At 38.2% G+C, this 19,324-nt stretch overlaps 1 protein-coding gene across 2 annotated transcripts in view; it reads right to left on the bottom strand.

Moving 5' to 3' along the window:
• Positions 1 to 19,324, bottom strand: part of CHD9 (chromodomain helicase DNA binding protein 9) — a 98,225-nt gene that overhangs the window by 54,443 nt on the left and 24,458 nt on the right. The window contains exons 1-2 of one of the 2 annotated variants that reach the window (XM_086621061.1): positions 3,342 to 3,481; positions 1,797 to 2,134 (exon numbers count right to left, since the gene is read on the bottom strand). In XM_086621061.1, coding sequence (XP_086477187.1) covers positions 1,797 to 2,134; positions 3,342 to 3,371 — 368 coding nt within the window. In that variant the 5' untranslated portion in view covers positions 3,372 to 3,481. Of the gene's footprint in view, positions 1 to 1,796; positions 2,135 to 3,341; positions 3,482 to 19,324 lie in introns of those variants that run through there. The other variant, XM_086621060.1, reaches the window with a different exon arrangement.

The raw sequence follows: 19,324 nt of genomic DNA on the forward strand, positions 1-19,324 counted from the left end.
GTTTCTTAACAAGATCTGACTGCTAAATCCCACGTAGTTAACTCAATCATGTTGCCAGGTATTGCTTTAACAGAGTGCGACTGGGGCATTAGTTGATTCAACCAGTAAATAATGGGGAAGCAACCCTTCATGGCTCACTGCAAAATGATTAAAAGTTGACCACACTTAATGAAATGGGAGTCTCTCTACCAGCCTGAGTGTACTTTGGATCAAGCACAGATACCATGGTTAAAAACATACTTTGAGAAATGTCTATTTCTCAGCTGATGCCATCTCATGAAATCTTGAAAACTGACCCTAACTGATGTGCACAGCTCAGCGTTTCACGAAGACAGAAAACTGAATGCAAAAGTATAAGTCAGAGGTAACTGTTTATTTCACTTCTCTGATTAAAAACAGTAAAAATACTACAGGAACTATGCAGTATATGGTAAGGATGATATTTTGGAAGCTTTGCTAAGTATCCAAAAGAATCACTAAAAAGCACACTGAGTGAAATACACAAAGCTTGAGGAAACTGACACTAGCTAAACACCAGGGTGTAAGTTTTCTGGTTAGACAGACCCACAAAACGTCTGTTACAGAACATAAGTAAATTCAGAAACACGAAAGTGCCATCAACTTCGGAAGTATACATGCAAAATCCCACTTTAAATAAGATGGAGAAAAAAAGAAAAGGAAGCACTATACAGTGCACTAAAGAGTCTTATGAGCAGCATTCATATGCCAATCCATAACCGGAAGAGAAAGAAATTAAGACCATGAAAGTTCACGTTAACAATCAAGTTGAGTTTAGAGCAGTAACCTTTATACTATAGGATAACTTCAAGGAAGTTGTTTACCTCAAACATGTAAGAAAAGCACTGATCTCTAGGAAAAAAAAAAGTAAATGTAGAGAAATGGACTGATTAAAAGAACATTCATTTCTGCTCCCTATACATGAAAAAAATACATATGTATATGCGACATTTAAATTTGGAGAGACATGCCAGTTAATATTTCTGTTACCACGAAAAGAGCATGGATTTAAAACATAAGAATCAGTCTGTAGCTAAGATTTCCATTTCAAGTCCTGACTGACACGCTTAAAATTGGAAATTACACACTCTACTTTAAAGGCATACAGGAGAACTAGGTTCGCTCTAGAGTCGGAAAACGTGCTACCTACTGAATCCCTTGGAGCATCCTAACATCTAATGTCTCTTGAAAGCTCCCTACCCAAAGCTATCCCCCCAGCTTGACCCAGCTGAATCTGCAATATTTTTAAGAGGGCAGATTAAATAGATATGACAGAAGACTACCAAGTGCTTCGAATACAATTTTTCCAATAGGCACTTTACTTTTGATACATGTGATATCTCTAAGAATATTCACTTGCTAACAAGTTCATTAAGCTTCCAGTTTCTCTCGCAGTTTATCACGCACGCTGTACTTGAGACATGCCACAATTGATAAAGACAGCATTTACAATATCAGATAAACTTAATTTGGAGTCAGAACTGATGAGAACACTAGATGAAAGATACTTTTGGTCTCGTCTATGCTTTAAAGTATGCATAGAGTATTTTAGGACATGAATTTAAAATAATTTCTTTCAAAAGGACAGTCCTACAATTATATCTAAAGAGAAAACAGAGCATTCTTGTTCCTGACTGAGAGAGTCCACACATGGACTTAATCAGGAAGAATTTTGTGTAGGCAGTGGAGCAGAACATTTTATTATCAGTAAGCAGTTCTCATTTTAATCAAGGATTTACAGCCTGAAGAGAAGTAAGAAGACGTTTTAATCTACTTACCCAATTTTTGTTTTCTCTTTAAGTTTGGATGAGGAACCAGTTTTCGGTTTTTTGCTCTCCTTGTCCTTTGGTTTGGATTTAACTTTTCTACCCTTCTTTTCCTCCTTTCCTTCAGCTGAAACACTGGGGAAGTTTTCAGGGCTCATTACTCGTGGAATGTTTCTCTCTCCTCTCTCTTTTGCTTTTGCAATCGCTTCAGATATTATGCGATTTGCCTTCTCCTGTTTACTTTCCGAGTCTGCTTTCTTCTTCTGCTTCTTTTCAGGCATTGTCCTCACCTGGGTATTCTGCAACTTAGTATATGATCCTGAACCATCAGTCTTCCTGGAGGAAGGAGGCTGTAGCAAGAGACAGAGTAAATAAAATCACCTTATTTTAAGAATATAAACACTTCTTGAAAGAAAAAATGCAAATGTTTTTGATCTGCATATGCATTTTTTAAAAAATAAACTGGCAAGGACTCACGCGGATACAAAAGAAGGAATTCTGTCTATACCACAGAATGGCGTGGGTTTCAGAATAAGTACATCAATTGTGGGTTTTAAACAACCAATCCACGTACTGAAAATCGGTAAGAAAATATCTTTCTAAAATTCTCAGCCTTTTTCCACAGACACGGATCCTTAACCTTTCAAGCATACCCATACATTTGACAGACACCTCTGACATCTCCAGTAATTGTTGTTCTCATAAAACGTGAAAAAGCAAAGAACTCTCTAAGGCAACAGCATCAGTATTTCGCCTTTGGTGAGACAGTAGGACCAGAGATACCTTAAAGCAGACTAAAGATCTACAAGACTAACTCAGCACTAAATAGAGCAGAAGCTGGAACAAAATCAAGATTGAAAAACAGACAGAAGACAAAACCAAAACTGCACAGCTCTACATTCATAAAAAGATCAGAAAGCAGTATTTCTTTTATTTAGATCAACGTGAGGTCAGTGCCTCAGTTATCAAACAGAACTTGTTTTTATTTTCAGGTTTTTAAACAGCGTTTCATCAAGGCAGGATTGTTTACACTACGAACGCGATATTCGAACGATCAGTCTCCCTTTAAACAGGCTAGAAGACATGTTTTTGCTTTCCTCCCCTCCCCCCTTCCCCTTTGAGGAATGGAAAGAATTTCCTATTCAAACAGACACAAAAAAAAAAAAAACCACACACAACAGCAGATAACAGTTATGTTACGTTCTCACCCGTAAATGCGCCTCTGCCTACTGCATGAAGAAAAGCCACCAGGAATTTCCAAACACATTTTCTGGCCACATCCAGTGCACTTCACCGGGTACATTTCCTACAGATGCCTCGCAGCAGCGCTGCGGCCCCGGGCAGGGTGCAGGGCTGGGGATCGCTCCCCAAAATGCCACCTTAAGGCCTACAGGCTACAACAAACAAGCGAGACCCGAGCAAACAGCAACAAGCTCAAGATGGCGATGCAGCACGGCTCCCGCAGCAGCAGCCAGTAATAAGGAAGGTTATTCAATCCCATTAGCCTTTTAGCCCAAAGAACCCCTCCTCCTCCCACTCACTCCGGCTCTCACTTACCCTTCCTCTTGGCCTCTTCGCTGAAGACATTTTTGGCGTCAGACAAAGGCTTGCCCTCCGCTCTCCCCGCACCCCAGGCAGCGCTCAGGAGAAAAGCATTGGGAGAAGATTGCTAAATGGCCTATTTAGCGAGCCGCAGCCAAGATCCGCGCAGCCCTCCACAAACACACGTTGTGATTTACCAACATATTCCTCCCCCGGCCGGCGCGGGTCCGCGGGTCCCGGGGCTGCGGGAGGGCAGGGGCTGCCGGCCGCCCCCCGCAGCGGGCTCTCGGCAACAGCTGGCAGCGGGCAGCCAGATTCCGGCAAAGCGGGGAACGAAACGAATGCACAAAGCATCAAAACGCATCAGCATGAATATTAGAGATGTCGTTAAAAACACTGGCTCCTTCTGCGGAAGTGGGCCAGCAGATGGTGCTACCGTCATGGTTGCACGGGGCTCCGCAGTTTAACCCCCCGCGGCCCGCTCTGCCCCCGCCGCCACACCGTGGGAAACGGGCGGTTTTCCGCCCGGGGCTTCCAGCCGCGGCCGCTCCGCACTTCAGATCCCTCTGTGGCGAAACGGGGCCGGGGACAGGGACTGAAACCTCGGTCTGGGGCCTCTAACTATCTTGCTTTCCAATATACTTTATTATTATTTTTTCATCGAACTCATTACGACAAGCTATCAACAGGGAGTGTACAAGCGTTCGCTTGCAGCCCGCCCTGCTTCCGACGGGAAATGGAATCGCTCCTTGGCTTGACTTCACCTCCCGCGCCCTGTCCAGGCCTGCGGGACACCTGGCAGGAAAGTCCCCTCAGCTGCATGGGACACGGCTGCGTGCTAAACTCCTCTTGGTTCCAAGGTTGTTTTAAAGTGCTGTTTTAAAAGATTAGAAGAGTTTTTAACTACGTATTGTCAACGTATCAAACGAAATCAAATAAAAGATATGATCGGAATTTTTGAAAGGTTATTAAAAAAACCAAGCAGCTTTCGACAGCATAGCTCCATTATAGCAATACCCTTTCTTTTCAGAAGAATGAAGAAAGATCAGATTTGATTTCTGTTATGCTGCATATACATTCATATAACACTTATTTTGTGACACAGGTAGTTTTCCAGAAAAAAAAATACTGCAAGGATTTTGAGATTGTTAAGATTAGGCTTGTGCAAGAATTTCACTTCTATTTTGAAGTTCATTGTCCATTGAAAATACTAGTGGTATCAAGCCATTAAATAGATTCTTAACAATACCACTTAAGTCAAAGATATTTCTGTAAATATGCAGCTTAATGACAATTATTAAATTTTAATTTTACTTTTGAGAAGTCTAGCTAAGATGTTTCTACATTATAGTTACAGTATCTATAACAAACTACAGTGATTTATCTTTTAGGTTTATTATTTCATAACTTTGTAAAAATGCTAAATAATGTACTATTCTGCATTTTAACATCAGCTAAACAAAAAATATTCGTAATGTACTTATGGTATAATTGCAGCCCTAAGCCAAATGCTACTGAAGTCAGTATGGTTAGAGGATTTTTAAAAGAAATTGGCACATTCTTCAACATTTCTGGTCTAAAAGTGAACAAACAAACAAAAAATGCCTAATAATTAAGTGGGCAATATAGAAATTGTGGCTTTTTCATAATTGTTTTGAAATTATCTTCCAGATATCGTACTACTGTCAAAACAAAGTTTCTTATGCTACATTTCCTCAGAGCTCAAAGTTGCTTCCCAAGTTATTGCTCAACAACTTCTGATTTCTTACTGTAGAATTGTGAATATGCTGGATTAGGCTACCGTATGTTTCCATTCCTCAGGCGACCCCCTGCTTCTTGCTCTATACTATTGCTCCTGTTCATAAGTTACGTCTCCTGCACTGCACAAGCAGTAAGTTATTTGTTAGAAAACCAAGAATGTATTTTTCTTAAATTTTGCTATGACATTTCTAACCACATGGAAAGGACATTCACGAAGATCCAGGAAGGCACCAGCCAGCCATTCTAAGCTAAGCAAAGCCGTAATGAAACCTTCATCAAGGAAGTCACTATTGTCACAAAAAAAAAACCCACAAAACAAAACCCACCAAAAACTGGAAAGCAACACAAGTGTTTTGAGATTAGAAGAACCAGAAACATGCTTGCACTACAGAGGACAATATCTGCGTGTACTTAGCAACTAAAGCAACAAAAATCATCTCATTCAGCAGAGGTCTTTTATTCTGATAATCATGTCATGCTTCCAAAAAATGTGCGGCTATAAATAGTTAAACAGTTATAAATCATCATGTAGACTGAAAACCATTTCAAAAGCTACACAGCATTGACAACAAAAAGGACAAAGTACTTTGCCAAGAAAAAAATACTCCTCCCCCTCACTGAGAGAGGATGCAGATCAAACATCCTAAAGAAGCCTATCTTTTTGCCAACAGCTTACAAACCTATTCCACCCATCAGTATTAAGAAAGAAATTAAGTGACAAACGTATAGGAGAAGGTGGAAAGGAAGATCCCAAGGCAGCCATGTATTTAAAAGCTGAAGATCTTATGTGGAGAAATATGTTTTTACTTATGTTACTAAGAAAATCATTCAAGTATAACTGAACGTAAACCAATGCAATGTCATCTCGAGGCTGCACAGAGAGAGCTCCCGGGTACCTGCTGCTGCCAACAGCTCTGCCAAGCAGCAGCCGAGTGCAGTGAACCGCCCTCCCGGCAGTTCGCTGCTGCTCCCCGCAGTCCTGTGGGCAGCAGGAAACTGGCAGCCGCCGTGTCAATCCATGCTGCTGCTGCCGCCTGCAAGAGCCGTTCAGAGCAGCAGGTACAGGCCGTACTGCTGCTCACACCAAGAGCTAGCCCTGAAAAATACTAGGAGTGGAATAGATAAAACAACAACTGTGGACTTCCCCACATACACCCCGATTCACAGCAGCCAGGGGAGCATCTTCTCCTCGGCAGCATTCAGAAGGATTTCACATGCTGTCTTGCAGGAGTGGAAGGCACACTACACGTGTCTGAACGATACCTTAATTCAACTACTGTAAAAGCAATCAAGTTACCAGGCAATACTGACAGACAGAATGGTGACAGCAGTCTTCCCAAGAGCTAGCAGTACTCTGCTTAGCAAGCTTTTCATAGAAAGGCATTTCTCCAACATTTTGTTGTGGGTTGCACAGGACACATATTTGAAGACCTTCACTGCCATAACAGTACTTCCCACAGCAAGGACAAATCGCTGTCCTCAACCTTTATGGACACTGGGATTCCTCTCTGTCCCCTAAAGGCCTAAATCCATTTTAATTTGCACAACAATCGACAGTTTCTTCACATCCTCTCCATATCACTACAAAAGAAGCCCCAAGAGGAAAGCAAGTTTAACATAGAAAAAAACTTCTGTCTCCTAGAAAACTCTCCCAAATCCTGCCTTATCTGTTCCATAAATAAAACATTGATTGCTACTGTAAGAACACCTTTCTTACAGTTGGTATGGCCATTATTGACAGAGAAGTATTACTTTCAATTTTGTGTGCGCACAAAATCTTTCAGTATCTCTTCTGAGTTGCATCCATTCTTGATAAAGTCTAAGGACTAGTAATGCCTTTCCCGTGAATTTTAATGAGTCTCATATTCATGGTGTAATTATATACAGCACTTTTTTTAAAAATAATGATTTTCACTTGTAAATCCACTCACCCAAACACTAGCTACCACTGAGAACTAAGTTATGACCCTAACTAGTCTAACAACAGAAAGCTACGGTTTACGTTTCCAACGCCTTCAATGATTCTGTTACTTCCCCTGGCAGTAGCACACACTGGCAGGAAGATGCACGTACCATATGCCTCGAGAGCACAACAAGTTCTTGCTAGTCTACCAGGTCCTTAGGAATAATCAAGATGACCTTGACATCAACCGCACTGAAAGCGGCTAAAATTAGCCACCTGGAAACCTGATCTTCATGCATTACCACATCATCTTTGTCCATGTTTATTACTAAGCAAGGAATCCCTTTGTGCATGTCAAGTCACCAAAATAGTATCAATATCACAACCATGACACGAATAAATGAATTGCATTGGTAAGGCAATTGTTTGGTTAATGATAATGAACAGTTTGAGGTTTTGTCTAAATCAGTTTCTCATTTTTCCATATTATCATCACACCAAAATTTGAAGAGGGCAGTTGCTTTTAAGCTACTGCAGTGAAAAATCTTAAAAGAAAACTGTATTTAGGAATGCAACTTTGAAAAAAATGCATCAACTCAACTGAGTGACTTTTGAATTCCATTTTAGTACTCTGAACTTGTTTCCTTTAGAATAGTCTGCATAAGTAACTCTTCTAATGATTTTTTTTAATGGTGGTTTTATAATCAAAAAGCGTATCTAGTTAAAAAAAAAAGTTCACACCCTTGACAGAGTCAATCTGCAGAAGATCCCTTACAATAAGAATGTGTGTCACCCCACATGCATTCAGAAGGAGCCTCCTTTGCTGAATGGTAATCCCAGAAAAAGAAGTGGTTTTCTTTAGAGGATAAACTGAAGTAAGATTTCCACAGTTAACTGAGCGACTTTTGCACAACTGATAGGAAGATCACCTAAACATGCAACAGGGTTTCTTTTCTCCAGAAAAGTGCTTTTTTTTTTTTTTCCCCCTTCACAGTTCCTTCTGAATTGCTTTTTATTTTCTTCAACAGTTGCCCCACACCATCCGTTGGGATTGCTCTACAAAGCCAAGAGCACTGGCCAATGAAGATCCATGGGGTTCTCTCATTTTTCCATTCTCTTTGGTGCATATATGGAACTATTAAGACAGCCAATGGAGCATTCCAAATAGTGGTTCTTTCAATATACTGCTAATCCTCTTCCTTCTTTTTCTTGCTTATTATCATCACTAATGAACATCTCAGTGTTTAAGGGATACAGAATCTCAATACACACGTATGTGAAACCTAACCCAAATTAAAATAGATGTGTTACAGATAGATTGAAAACAAAGGAAAAAGATACAGGGGGGAAAAAACAAACTACCTTTTCCATCTTCCACATTTGTTATCTGTAATGTTGGTAAATGAATGGCTAACAACTATAGCAATGTGGCCAGGCAACAGTTTTTGTCTGTAAAACAGTCACTTCAGGATGCAAATTTCATTACTGTGATTTGTACCTCACAAGGCATTTAACACGAAGCTTGCAACCAAATTTTAAATTCACGCGGAAATGAAAACATGAATGTAAAGGTCAGCGACCTTAAACTAGTTGTGTTTCTAAGATGAACCAAGCCCCTGCTTTGCATGTCACGTGCTCTCTATGAAGGGTGTTGTTTCTCATCTAAATGCTACAGAACTCAGTAATACAGATGCCTAATCATGTTTCACCACTTCTATAGCTTAGATACCACAGTTGATTAGTGGCAGCTTCTTCATCAGTAAGCCTCTATCTACCATATCATCCATTGGGAGACAATCAAGCCACTGTGCAACGTTGCTGCTAAGCTGGGCACGCTGCAAAGGCAGCATGGGCCATTAGAGAATGAGTCTACACCACACATAAGTTTCCATTTGGAAGATTTTGTTTGAAGACAGGTTTTTGGTGCTTAGTGTCAAATATAAAAATATTGGTTTTGTTAATATTTAGTAGTGGTACGAAAACTGAGTGCAACTTTCACTGTAATTCTTAAACAAGATACTATGTAAGGGAGCATATTAAGTTGCCAGGAAGCGAAAGGAATTGAGAACTTCATCCTGCTTGCTCTGCTACAGCATTGAATACACGTTGGTTTTCAGTGGCTTGGAGTTCTGTGCACATCATGTACCCACTTCTCTTCGGTTCTAGTTGGTAATGGTGAACACAGCTATTTGGGAAATGGCATACAGTACCAGTAAAGCCTTCTGCCTCAGTGGAATTTCTCAGGTGCTGTTTTTCACGTGCAGAACTACTAACACTGAGTACTTCTACTGATCTAAGCCTGAGGTACTGCATATCTTTTGTTCCACCCATGGGGTGGGGTCCCCAGTAGAAGTACCACTATACTTACTGTGAGAAAACTGGGGATTCCAATATGAAGACAACATATTGATCATATTAAAGTCAACTGGCACTGTGGCTGGACAATAGATTTGAATTACTAGGCTCAGAACAATTCCAGAGTCATGCCATATCTCCACAGATAAAGCCTTTAATATCTATCCTAAGGGCCAAAATGTTTTTGCAAAAAAAGCTCCACTACTCTGTTTCTTTCTCGTCCTCTTGATCGATCTTACCTGACAATTTTCACAATTATTTGACTCCTTAGAAGAGTTGACTTAACTCAATACTCTACAAAAGGAAAGTCAGGTTTCAGTTCACTGTTTGAAACAAGTCCTGGGCACACATCTGGAAATAAATCTTCACCAAATATACTTCACCAAATACTTATGGGCAAGAAAACAATACAGATCTTTCCAATTTAAAAAGGCTCGTCTAACTTAGAGTTCAAACCCCCCAGATAAAGCCCTACAAATATATTGATCCACTGAAATCTCACATCGAAGACATTCTTAGAGAGTACAGTTAAGAGTTAGCTGCTTCAGGAACACATTCATGTTTTTATAAAAGGAAAACTTATCTAACAGGTAAAACCAGACAGCTCTATAACCGTGGAGAGGGAAATGCTTCAAAGCAGCAAGAAAGAACAGCTCTCCCCAACTTTTTTTTTTAATGACTTTTTTTTTTAATTACCATTACCAATGCTCCCGAAAATTATAACATTAACTGAAACTCACTAGTCTTTAATCACTGAACAAATGTCAGTTAAAGTAATCTCTCACCCCAGTAATTGGTGCTTCAATAACCTGCTGAGTAACAATATTGGAGAAAATTGGAATAAGCTGTTAACTTTGCTCTTTTCTGTAAGAAACCCTGCATTCCCTCACAAGATTAAATTCAGTTTATTTTTACATTATATTTTAAATTCAAAGTAAGGGAAAACAAAGTCACCTCACAAAATGGAAGCAAATAACAGGAAATTCCTAAATTACTTTCGGCTGGACCAAGTTTGGGTTTTTTTCTCCCTCTCCCCAAGGAAAGTCATCCATCCCATTTCCTGGGATTATTTTTTGAGGCTTTCGAAAAAAAGTCTTTTTGGCTTTTTGGAAAAAAAAATCAATTATTCTGTTAGAGAATGAATCAGTATTCCATCTTTCCAGTTTGCAAACATCAGGTATCTTGAAAATACAACAAATACAAAACGTACCAAGTATAAACTTACTGCAGGCAAAATTTTCTAGTCCTCCTGCTACTATCTACTGATTTTTTAAAAAGCAAATGTAGCTGTGATATGAATAAAGAGGGCAGACAAATGCCAGTATCAGTATTGTGAACCACATCATCGCTCTTCAGTTGTCTACAGAGCTCTGGATGGTAAAGCAGCAGGAAGAGTTCCACCGACACCAGTGGATTTTTTCCTAAACCATCCCTATGCCATCCACAACCCATGCCAGTCTAGGAAACACCACAAGTTTTGAAATTTAAAATAGCAGTAGTCCATTTTTTCCCCCAGCTGGATGCTTCATCACTGAACACATAAGACATCCGCATGCAGTTATCGTATTCAAGATTAATGTAACCTAAGCGTAACACGACATGAAGCTACAATTCAATTACACAAGCTGCAAAATTGCTCTACAATTACCTGAAAGGAAGTTGTAGGGAGATGGGAGTCGGTCTCTTCTCCCACGTTAAGAATGACAGGACGAGAGGCAATGGCCTCAAGTTGCGCCAGGGAAAATTTAGGTTAGATATCAGGAAGAATTTCTTTACAGAGAGGGTTGTGAAGTATTGGAACAGGCTGCCTAGGGAGGTGGTGGAGTCCCCATCCCTGAAGTGTTTAAAAACCGTGTAGATTTGGTGTTGAGCAATATGGTTTAGGGACCCTGACAGTGCAGGGTGAATGGTCAGACTCGATCTTGAAGGTCTCTTCGAACCAGATGATTCTATGATTCTATAAATTTGTTCACTACAACTTCATTAAACCTCACTCACTGATTGCCCTGAAGAAACATATCATTAACAACTTCACTTGACTGGTCTCTTTCCCAAGTTGCTTGATCTGAAATAAAACACCAAAATACACTAAATGCCTCCCCCTGCCCTGCCCCAAATGACAGAACAGTTGTCCCTCATAGAGCAAGGAACACTTCTGTCCTTATTAAAAAGCCAATCTTTGACAATCATACATTCTTTAACAAAAGACTTAGCTTTAAAATATTCAGCTAAGTTGTTTTTCAGCTCTCAGGTTACAGTTATACATGTACATTAAACTGCAAGAGACAGCTGTTCAATTTTTAGCCAGCTTGTTTTTAAAAAAACAGGCTATACAACCATACAAGGGTCATACAGTGCAATACAAGTTTGTGCATTTATGCTTCCAAGCTCCTAATAATTTCTAACCCATTGATCAAATTAAGTAATATAGAAGAAGAGAAATCTCAGAGATGTGCCTAAAGCTTACATGAAGAGGACAGCCAGGCAGAGAAGAGATATCTTATTGAGTGAAATGAAATATGAGCTCAATCCTTCTTGGACCTCTGAGAATCCACCTAAGACACTACAATTATGGTAACCACAAGCTGCAAAATCCAACACTCTGACACTGCATAAACCACTCATTCTTTTTTTTCTCTCTACTTCCGTATAGATTTTCATCTGACAAAAGAAAATCTGAACAAAAGTTCTGCTAAAGCACTGCTAAACGGGCCTTCCTGTTACCTACCTCCTCTTCCTCTTTCCCTGAAGGAATTCAAAGGCATTAAAACCAAAGACCCATGGAAACACTATAGGGATCCATAGTTTTTCAGAAGATATTCTGACTAAGTGGCCAGAATGTCAATCTTTTGCACATCCTGTTTTGTTATTCTTGTTTTAAATTCATGCATAGTAGTACCTAACGTTACCTTCTAACTTCTGGTTTTTTCCTTCCTACCTCTGCATCTGAGCCTCTTCAACATGCACCTACGGACAGGACTCCCATGGCAAATTATCTTATTATATAGATTAAGAAATGTCTGAATAAATACTTTAAAAAAGGCAAATGCTGTGGAGTGTACTTGTCCATTTGTGACAATATTTAAAACTGTTGTTCCTCTACTGAAGTATTCATTTGTCTATGCATAACATCATTCTCTAGTATTATATTATGACCGAAGAGAACTTTTCTATATATAAATTAAAATTTATTAATTTTGAAGTTTTGAGGAATTTGAGTATTCCCAGAAGTGCACGGTTTATCACTCTTCCCTTTTCCAAAAAGTTTAATATCGAAATTTAGAATTTAGGGTAATATATCCTGAAAAGATTCCACTTCACATATTTCCATTCTGATTACTCCAGACTGTTTCAATTCTTTATTCATAACAAAAACAAAACAAAAGACTGCTGCAATAGTTTATATTTCTAACCATCAATTCCAGAAACTACCACTTATTTTCTTTTTTTTTTTTCTTTTGACATTATAAAGCTCCCATCCTGAAAGAACGGTCAATTCACAAGTTTGCTTGTCTGAAGTCAGTAAGAAGATTCACACACTCAGGTTTAAATGCAGAACCAAATCTTGCAACACCATGGTCAAAGTAGAACTTACGAAACATAATCTTTTTTACTGACACAAAGGAAGTTAGGCTCTAATGGGAAAGATGCCTTCAGAAACTGCCTGTCTGGAATGGAACAAGATCTATAATAACAGAGCAGCTTACTTTAAGGCGTTATGAGTCATAAAAGGAAGTTAAGCATTAGCACTTTTCCAAAACTGCAAGCATAATCAGAAAGCAAAACAAAGGGCCAAATAAAATCCAACCTTGTATTTGCTTAGAAATACAGAACGTTGGAATTCTGTAATCAGAGTGGTAAGAATTAAAAATTCACCTTTTTTGTTAAAGATTTGAAAAAAATACCTGAAATGAAATGTACTCCATGCACAAATTAAGGCAGAAGAAAGAAGTGTTGCAAACAGAATATATACTGAACTTTTCACTGCATCTTTTATTGGTTTTCTCAAAATACATATTTTTTTGTAACACTTCAAATAAACTCACACTAATCCACTGGAACTCTGCTGCTAACTTCAGCTTAGTACATAAACACACTCAAGTGAAACTGCATCAAGCCAATGCAGACTAGGAGTTCAATAATCCAACTTCAAGGCACACCAGTTATGAACACAACGTACCCAACCTGTGTAAACAACAGAATGTCAATACTGACCCGAAGGGTCCCAGTGCATAAAGCTTTAAAATTGTAAATAGCACCTGAAATTTTGACTTTATTTATTTTTAAGGAAACAGGAACATTTGAGTAACCTACATGTACCATACAAACGAGAGAGTTGAATGTGTTGAGATAGCTTTTTTCTAACCTCTTCACTATGCACCCAACCATTTAAATAACATAGCAACTATTCAGATTTACAGTCTTCAGTACATTTCCATATTACTTCAAAAGTATTCAGGTTTTAGCTACTGTCTTCTTTTCAAATAGTCTTAAATCAAGTGATTTTGTTCACTTTTAGATAGAATTTATGATCTATATAAGATGACGAAATCATTAAAAATTATAATTTTAATGTAAAACAACAAAGAATTGGCTGCAGAAGTGTGCAGAAAACAAAATTACAAAAAACTCCAAATTAAACTGAAAAAGAGTTTTCCTGTTTGCATTTTCCCAAGTTGCTAGCTGCCCACCCGTGTTCTAAATGGCCAACACTTCTATGTGCCACCAAGAGATTAATTTTCTCATGTTTTCCATTACCACCCAGAGAGGAAGACCAGGAGACAAAAACCCACTCAAACTACCTCCAAAAGGACCACCACACAAGGAGCTTTTTATTCACCTTAATCCAAACAGCCAGGATCAGCTTCAGCACACCTAGCCCAAGCACAGTAAGAAACCAGCAAGGCACACATCTCTTACTTGGCAACAAAAAGCAACGGTACCTTCATGGTAGCTGGTTCTTGTCAAAACTTAATTTCAGTTAACGTGTTCCTTCTACACCTCTCATGGGAGTGGTCTTGTAAGAAAATATTTTTATACAAAACTCATTTCATCCTTATGAATTTTATTCCTGCCACTATTTCCTTACACTCTACCCCTCAAAACCTCTGTACCCCGGAGTCAGAAGTCATTACAGTCATGAAGGGCTGTAAGCTGCAGAACTGTCCATGGCCAATTTTCTGTACTCTTCTGCTACTTAAAGGAGTCACTTAATCTACCAAAGTGATGAAAGTAAAGGGCAAGTAGGCAAGAACTATGCAGAACTAGCAGGAACCTGCCCATCTTTTGTATCAACGCCTCACTTCTGCAATTACCTACAGAAAGGAAAGCCGGGCTAGGTCAGAGAGACAACCACAGATTAAACGCAACACAGACAGATTCTCTTCCACAACGTGTTTTAGCAGCAAAATTTACCAAATTCTACTCAAATTTTGTAGTACATTCAGTGCAATGGTAAAATAAAATTCACTTAGAAGTTAAGCAAAGCAGCTTATTCAGGGTATAAAAGCTCCTGAACCAACATGCTGCAACTGATTGTTGTCTTGGTCAGTGTAAGGAAATGATTCTATGCTAATATCAGCAATCTCCTTTTTTATATATATATACATATTTAGTTTTTAAAAACCATACGTATTTTCACTGCTCATTCATGGCAGAACAATAAAGTACTGTGAAAGATGACATGTGAAAAAGATATTGATTCCATATGAATATGGAAATACTGATAATAAACTATATTTAAATCAAAATAGACTGCATATTCAGAGAGGCTAGCATGTAAGATTTCCATTTACCATAAGTTTATTCACAAGAAGCAGTTTAGAAGTTTACTCAATCTCTGACCACGAATTTTTTTGAAGTACTCCTCTATACCTAACAAGAGTAACCAAAATGTTTTCAGTGCTTGTAACTTCAGTGAGACAAAAAAACCCAGCTCTTAACATACATTAAAACATACTGACAGAAAATGGGAAAAGTGATCTATTTTTAACATCAACAGCTAGAGAGTCACTAAGATCATAGAATCAGAATGGTTAGGGTTGGAAGGGACCTCAAAGATCATCTAGTTCCAACCCCCCTGCCATGGGCAGGGACACCCTCCACTACACCAGGTTGCCCAAAGCTTCATCCAACCTGGCCTTGAACACTTGGATCATTAAAACCAGTACTGGCTGCACGGCATATTTCCATTTAAATTAAAAGGGGGCATACTTCTTCCACTTCAATTTAAATGAACTTAAATATTTTTGTATCAGCTTCAAATGAACTACTTTAACAGCTTCCTATGCCAGAATCTCCAATATAAAAGAGTACTTCAGCATATATGCAAGCCTAATGAAACCACTCCTGTTCAATCTAGTTTTCTCAATTAAATGCTCCTGAATAAAATCCTCCCCACCTAATCTTTCTTAAAAATTGTTCTTGCTAAACTCAGAGGCAGTAAAGCACATGTTTGATTTTGTCACTCGTATGTTCCTTCAAATGAATTTGCCCGTTTTCCCTGTGACAACTTGTGTTCTGTCACAGCTGGTTGCTGCTTTTAAGACTTTGAAGAACCAAAGTTCCTGCTTCAACAAAATTTATGTATCAAGTTGAGCCATACCTGGGCCTCATGAGCAGCTGCTACAAAGATCTGGCAAAGAAGAAAACCAAACCCAATGTACTGCATCATGTAGCACTACTTCTTATTCTTCTGAAGTACAAAACCAGATACCGTAAGCCATAGCATGCTGCAAGTCACAAAAAGCACAATACCTATGTTTTTCCAGTGAGTTTGCTTAGAGTACTACTACAGAACTCTCCTATGCATAGTACTCGAAAAAAGATGGTAAAGTGAAACAGTTTTTAAGATAATTTTTAAAACTTATCAGTCAGAACTCTCTGAAACAATGATTCAAACTGTAAGAAAAGAAATTTTTCAGAACCAAAATATTTGTCATGTCTTCTTTAACACTACGACCAACCTCTCTTTTCTTTCCAACATATTAACTAAAACTGAATTGTCAAGTCCCAAATATCTCTTAAAAGAAGCCTTCCTATCAATCTATGAAACTAGTTCTGGTTTGCAATTCAATATGCTATTGAATAGCATTATGTGCACATATACAGTATGCTACTAACATTGGAATTAGTTTCAAATACGGACTAACTCCTTAAAAGGCAGTATGTAAAAGATGGGAACAATTTCCTAAGACATAAATTAAAATGTTAGCCTTCACAGTAAGACATCAAGGGAGCGAAAAACCCAGTAAGTGCAAACGCAAGCCAAATAACCCACACAAAACAACTCTGTCACATTTATGAAAGAAGAAAAAAAAAAAAAAAAAAAAAATCAATCTCTACTACAAATTACAGTTTTCAAAAACTTAAGACTTGTCAACTGTTTCTTGCCTGAAGCTACATTCCTAGATTCATTTATCAAACTTATTCAAACCAACAGAATTCTTAATGACCTCATCCTAGAAATCCACTCACTTGTTTTTATTAGCCTTAAGAGTTCCCAAATTCATTCCACTGAACACCTGAAGATAGACACTGTGTTGGAAACCCACGTAACTAGCAACTTGTGCAAATTTCTTAACCTGACTATGAACAAAGAAAACAATACCTTTTCCAGATATAGGAGGCTGTTAGGTGGACAAAGTGCTGGAAAATATTTTCATCTCTCAATATATTTAGAATTAACATAACAGCTAAAAAGAAATTGCAAAACCTGAGTCACAAAGGACACAGACATCTGGACAAAAGCAATATGACTTCCAAATATACTTCAGATTCTTTGGCTTCAAAACCATACTACTGGTTAACTATAAGTTAACCATACTACTGGTTAACTGTAAGTTCTGCTTCTCTTTCAGTAATAACACTTCACTAATGCTTTACAAAGTGTTGATTTTCTACAAAATGTCTCAAGAAGCAGCACTGTTCTGGAAGTTTTAGATGTAATGGTATGTTTGAAGTTGGATAACAGCGTTAGACACCGGAGAGGATCAGTTACCAGTGCTGATGGACAGTCTCACAACGAGCTCACTTGCACTTTCTTTGCGTTTGAGGCCACAGTTCCATGTACAACTATTTTGCCTCTACTGCAGAAAATGAAGCTTCTGCTCCTTCCTCTCTCTCCACCCGTTTCTATGGTACAAAATTCCATACAACTAAGAGGACAACTAAACTAGTAACTTGCATTCCTGAAAAACACCTCCAATAAAACAAGTAAAAAGTTTCTCTGCATCTGAATCAGTTTCCCAGTTCAGTTCACAGCACAAACAGTTGCATGAAGGCAATACAAAGTGGAAGAATAGGAGCTTTTTTCCATAAACTTTTTTTCCCTTAAACTGATTATACTTTAGGCATATATTGAACCACAGCTTTAACGGCCTATAGTAAGGGTTGCTGTCTTTAGAAGCCAATTTAAGACAGGGTTTGTCTTCTATTTTCTCTGTAATTAGGTACCACTTCTTCCAGACACTAAACTTGCACAATTAAATCAGTACTCTCACATTACTGAATTGCTTTATAGTTCTCAGTGTTAACAAGACATCTGCTTGCAAATAATTATTTAGAGTATTTAATCACACTTATTCTGCAATGTCATAAAAAAATAATACCTATTTTACTTATTTCTGTCATCTAGCCTTGCCTTGATATCTGTAGGATTTCTCCTATAAGTTGACCTAGCTAGAAGCTTCCTTCCTATGCTTGCCATCTGTTAACCACTTTTTTACAAAAACGCTTCTCTTTTTGGCACATTTTAAAGACAATTACTGCAGTCATTTAATGAGTGTGCAATTATCTCAGGAAAAATTATATTCTTAAATTATAACAACCATTACAACAGCAAGTACTTGATTTTAAAGAGGAAACAGACACAAAGAATTGGACAACCTAAAGATTTGACAAGCAACAAAGGTCAAGAGAGACTTAAGAAGAGCATTAGTGATAACAAAAAAGATTAAACACAAGAAGAATGATGAAACAATTTCACTCTACCCAGAGATGGTCATTACTAACAAACTCATAAAGCCTTGAAAACAGTAAAGCAGATACTCTGGCCCACTTTCCCTGTTCTTAGAAAGCCCAGCAATTTTTGTCTTTCCCTTACTATACAGCTGTATTTTGAAAGGAAAAACAAGGCGAATGAAAAATGGGTAACTAAAAATTATGAGAAATATTAATCAGTAACTGTGTTACAAGGTAACATGTACTTCCTTTCCCCAACCTATGCAATTTGTCATTTTAAAAAGAAATAAAATATATAAAATGTTCATATAAAACCTAGGTAAAACATATACAAAAGGAATTGCACACACACTCAACTAAATAAAGCTATCAAAATATTGCTATCTTCAATGATGAATACATCATTGGCAAAAAAGCCACAGATTAGTAACGAGAACATATGACATACAGCTACAGTTTAAAAGACTTAGTTCAGTCCAGAAGATGCACTGCTCAAGCTCAGAGATGTTGCCCTGCTCCTGTCATTAACTCTGCGTTTGACACAGCTTCGCCACTTTCAGTCCCCCCTACTTGCTCAGGCCTTTCTGAAAACAATAGAAAGAAAGCAAAAAAGCTGGAAAATACAGTAACAAAGGTCAGTGGAGGGAATACTTTCATTACTTGCACATATATGATAAACCTGATCAGTGCTGGAAATGACAACTGAATTCTCCTGCCTCACTGTGACAGAGACAATTTATTAAGCTCCTACAACTACAAAGAAGGTGAAAATTGTTCTTTAAGCACAACAAACTAAACCTGGAGCATACAACTCCTAGAAACGTTTAAAAGGAAAGTTCAGACAAATATTTACATTTCTTAATATAATGATATCACCCATAAAATGAACCCTAATTAAAGGAACAATATAAATACAGCGGATACACTTAACAGGAGCTATATCAGCACTCTTAAGCATTTTAGCAAAAAGAACAAGGTTTTAGGGCTCTTTTGGTTTGGGGATGGTTTTTTTTTTTTG

The sequence above is a fragment of the Tauraco erythrolophus genome, chromosome 15 (assembly GCF_009769465.1).
Source record: "Tauraco erythrolophus isolate bTauEry1 chromosome 15, bTauEry1.pri, whole genome shotgun sequence".
In the NCBI taxonomy this organism is placed as follows: Eukaryota; Metazoa; Chordata; class Aves; order Musophagiformes; family Musophagidae; genus Tauraco; species Tauraco erythrolophus.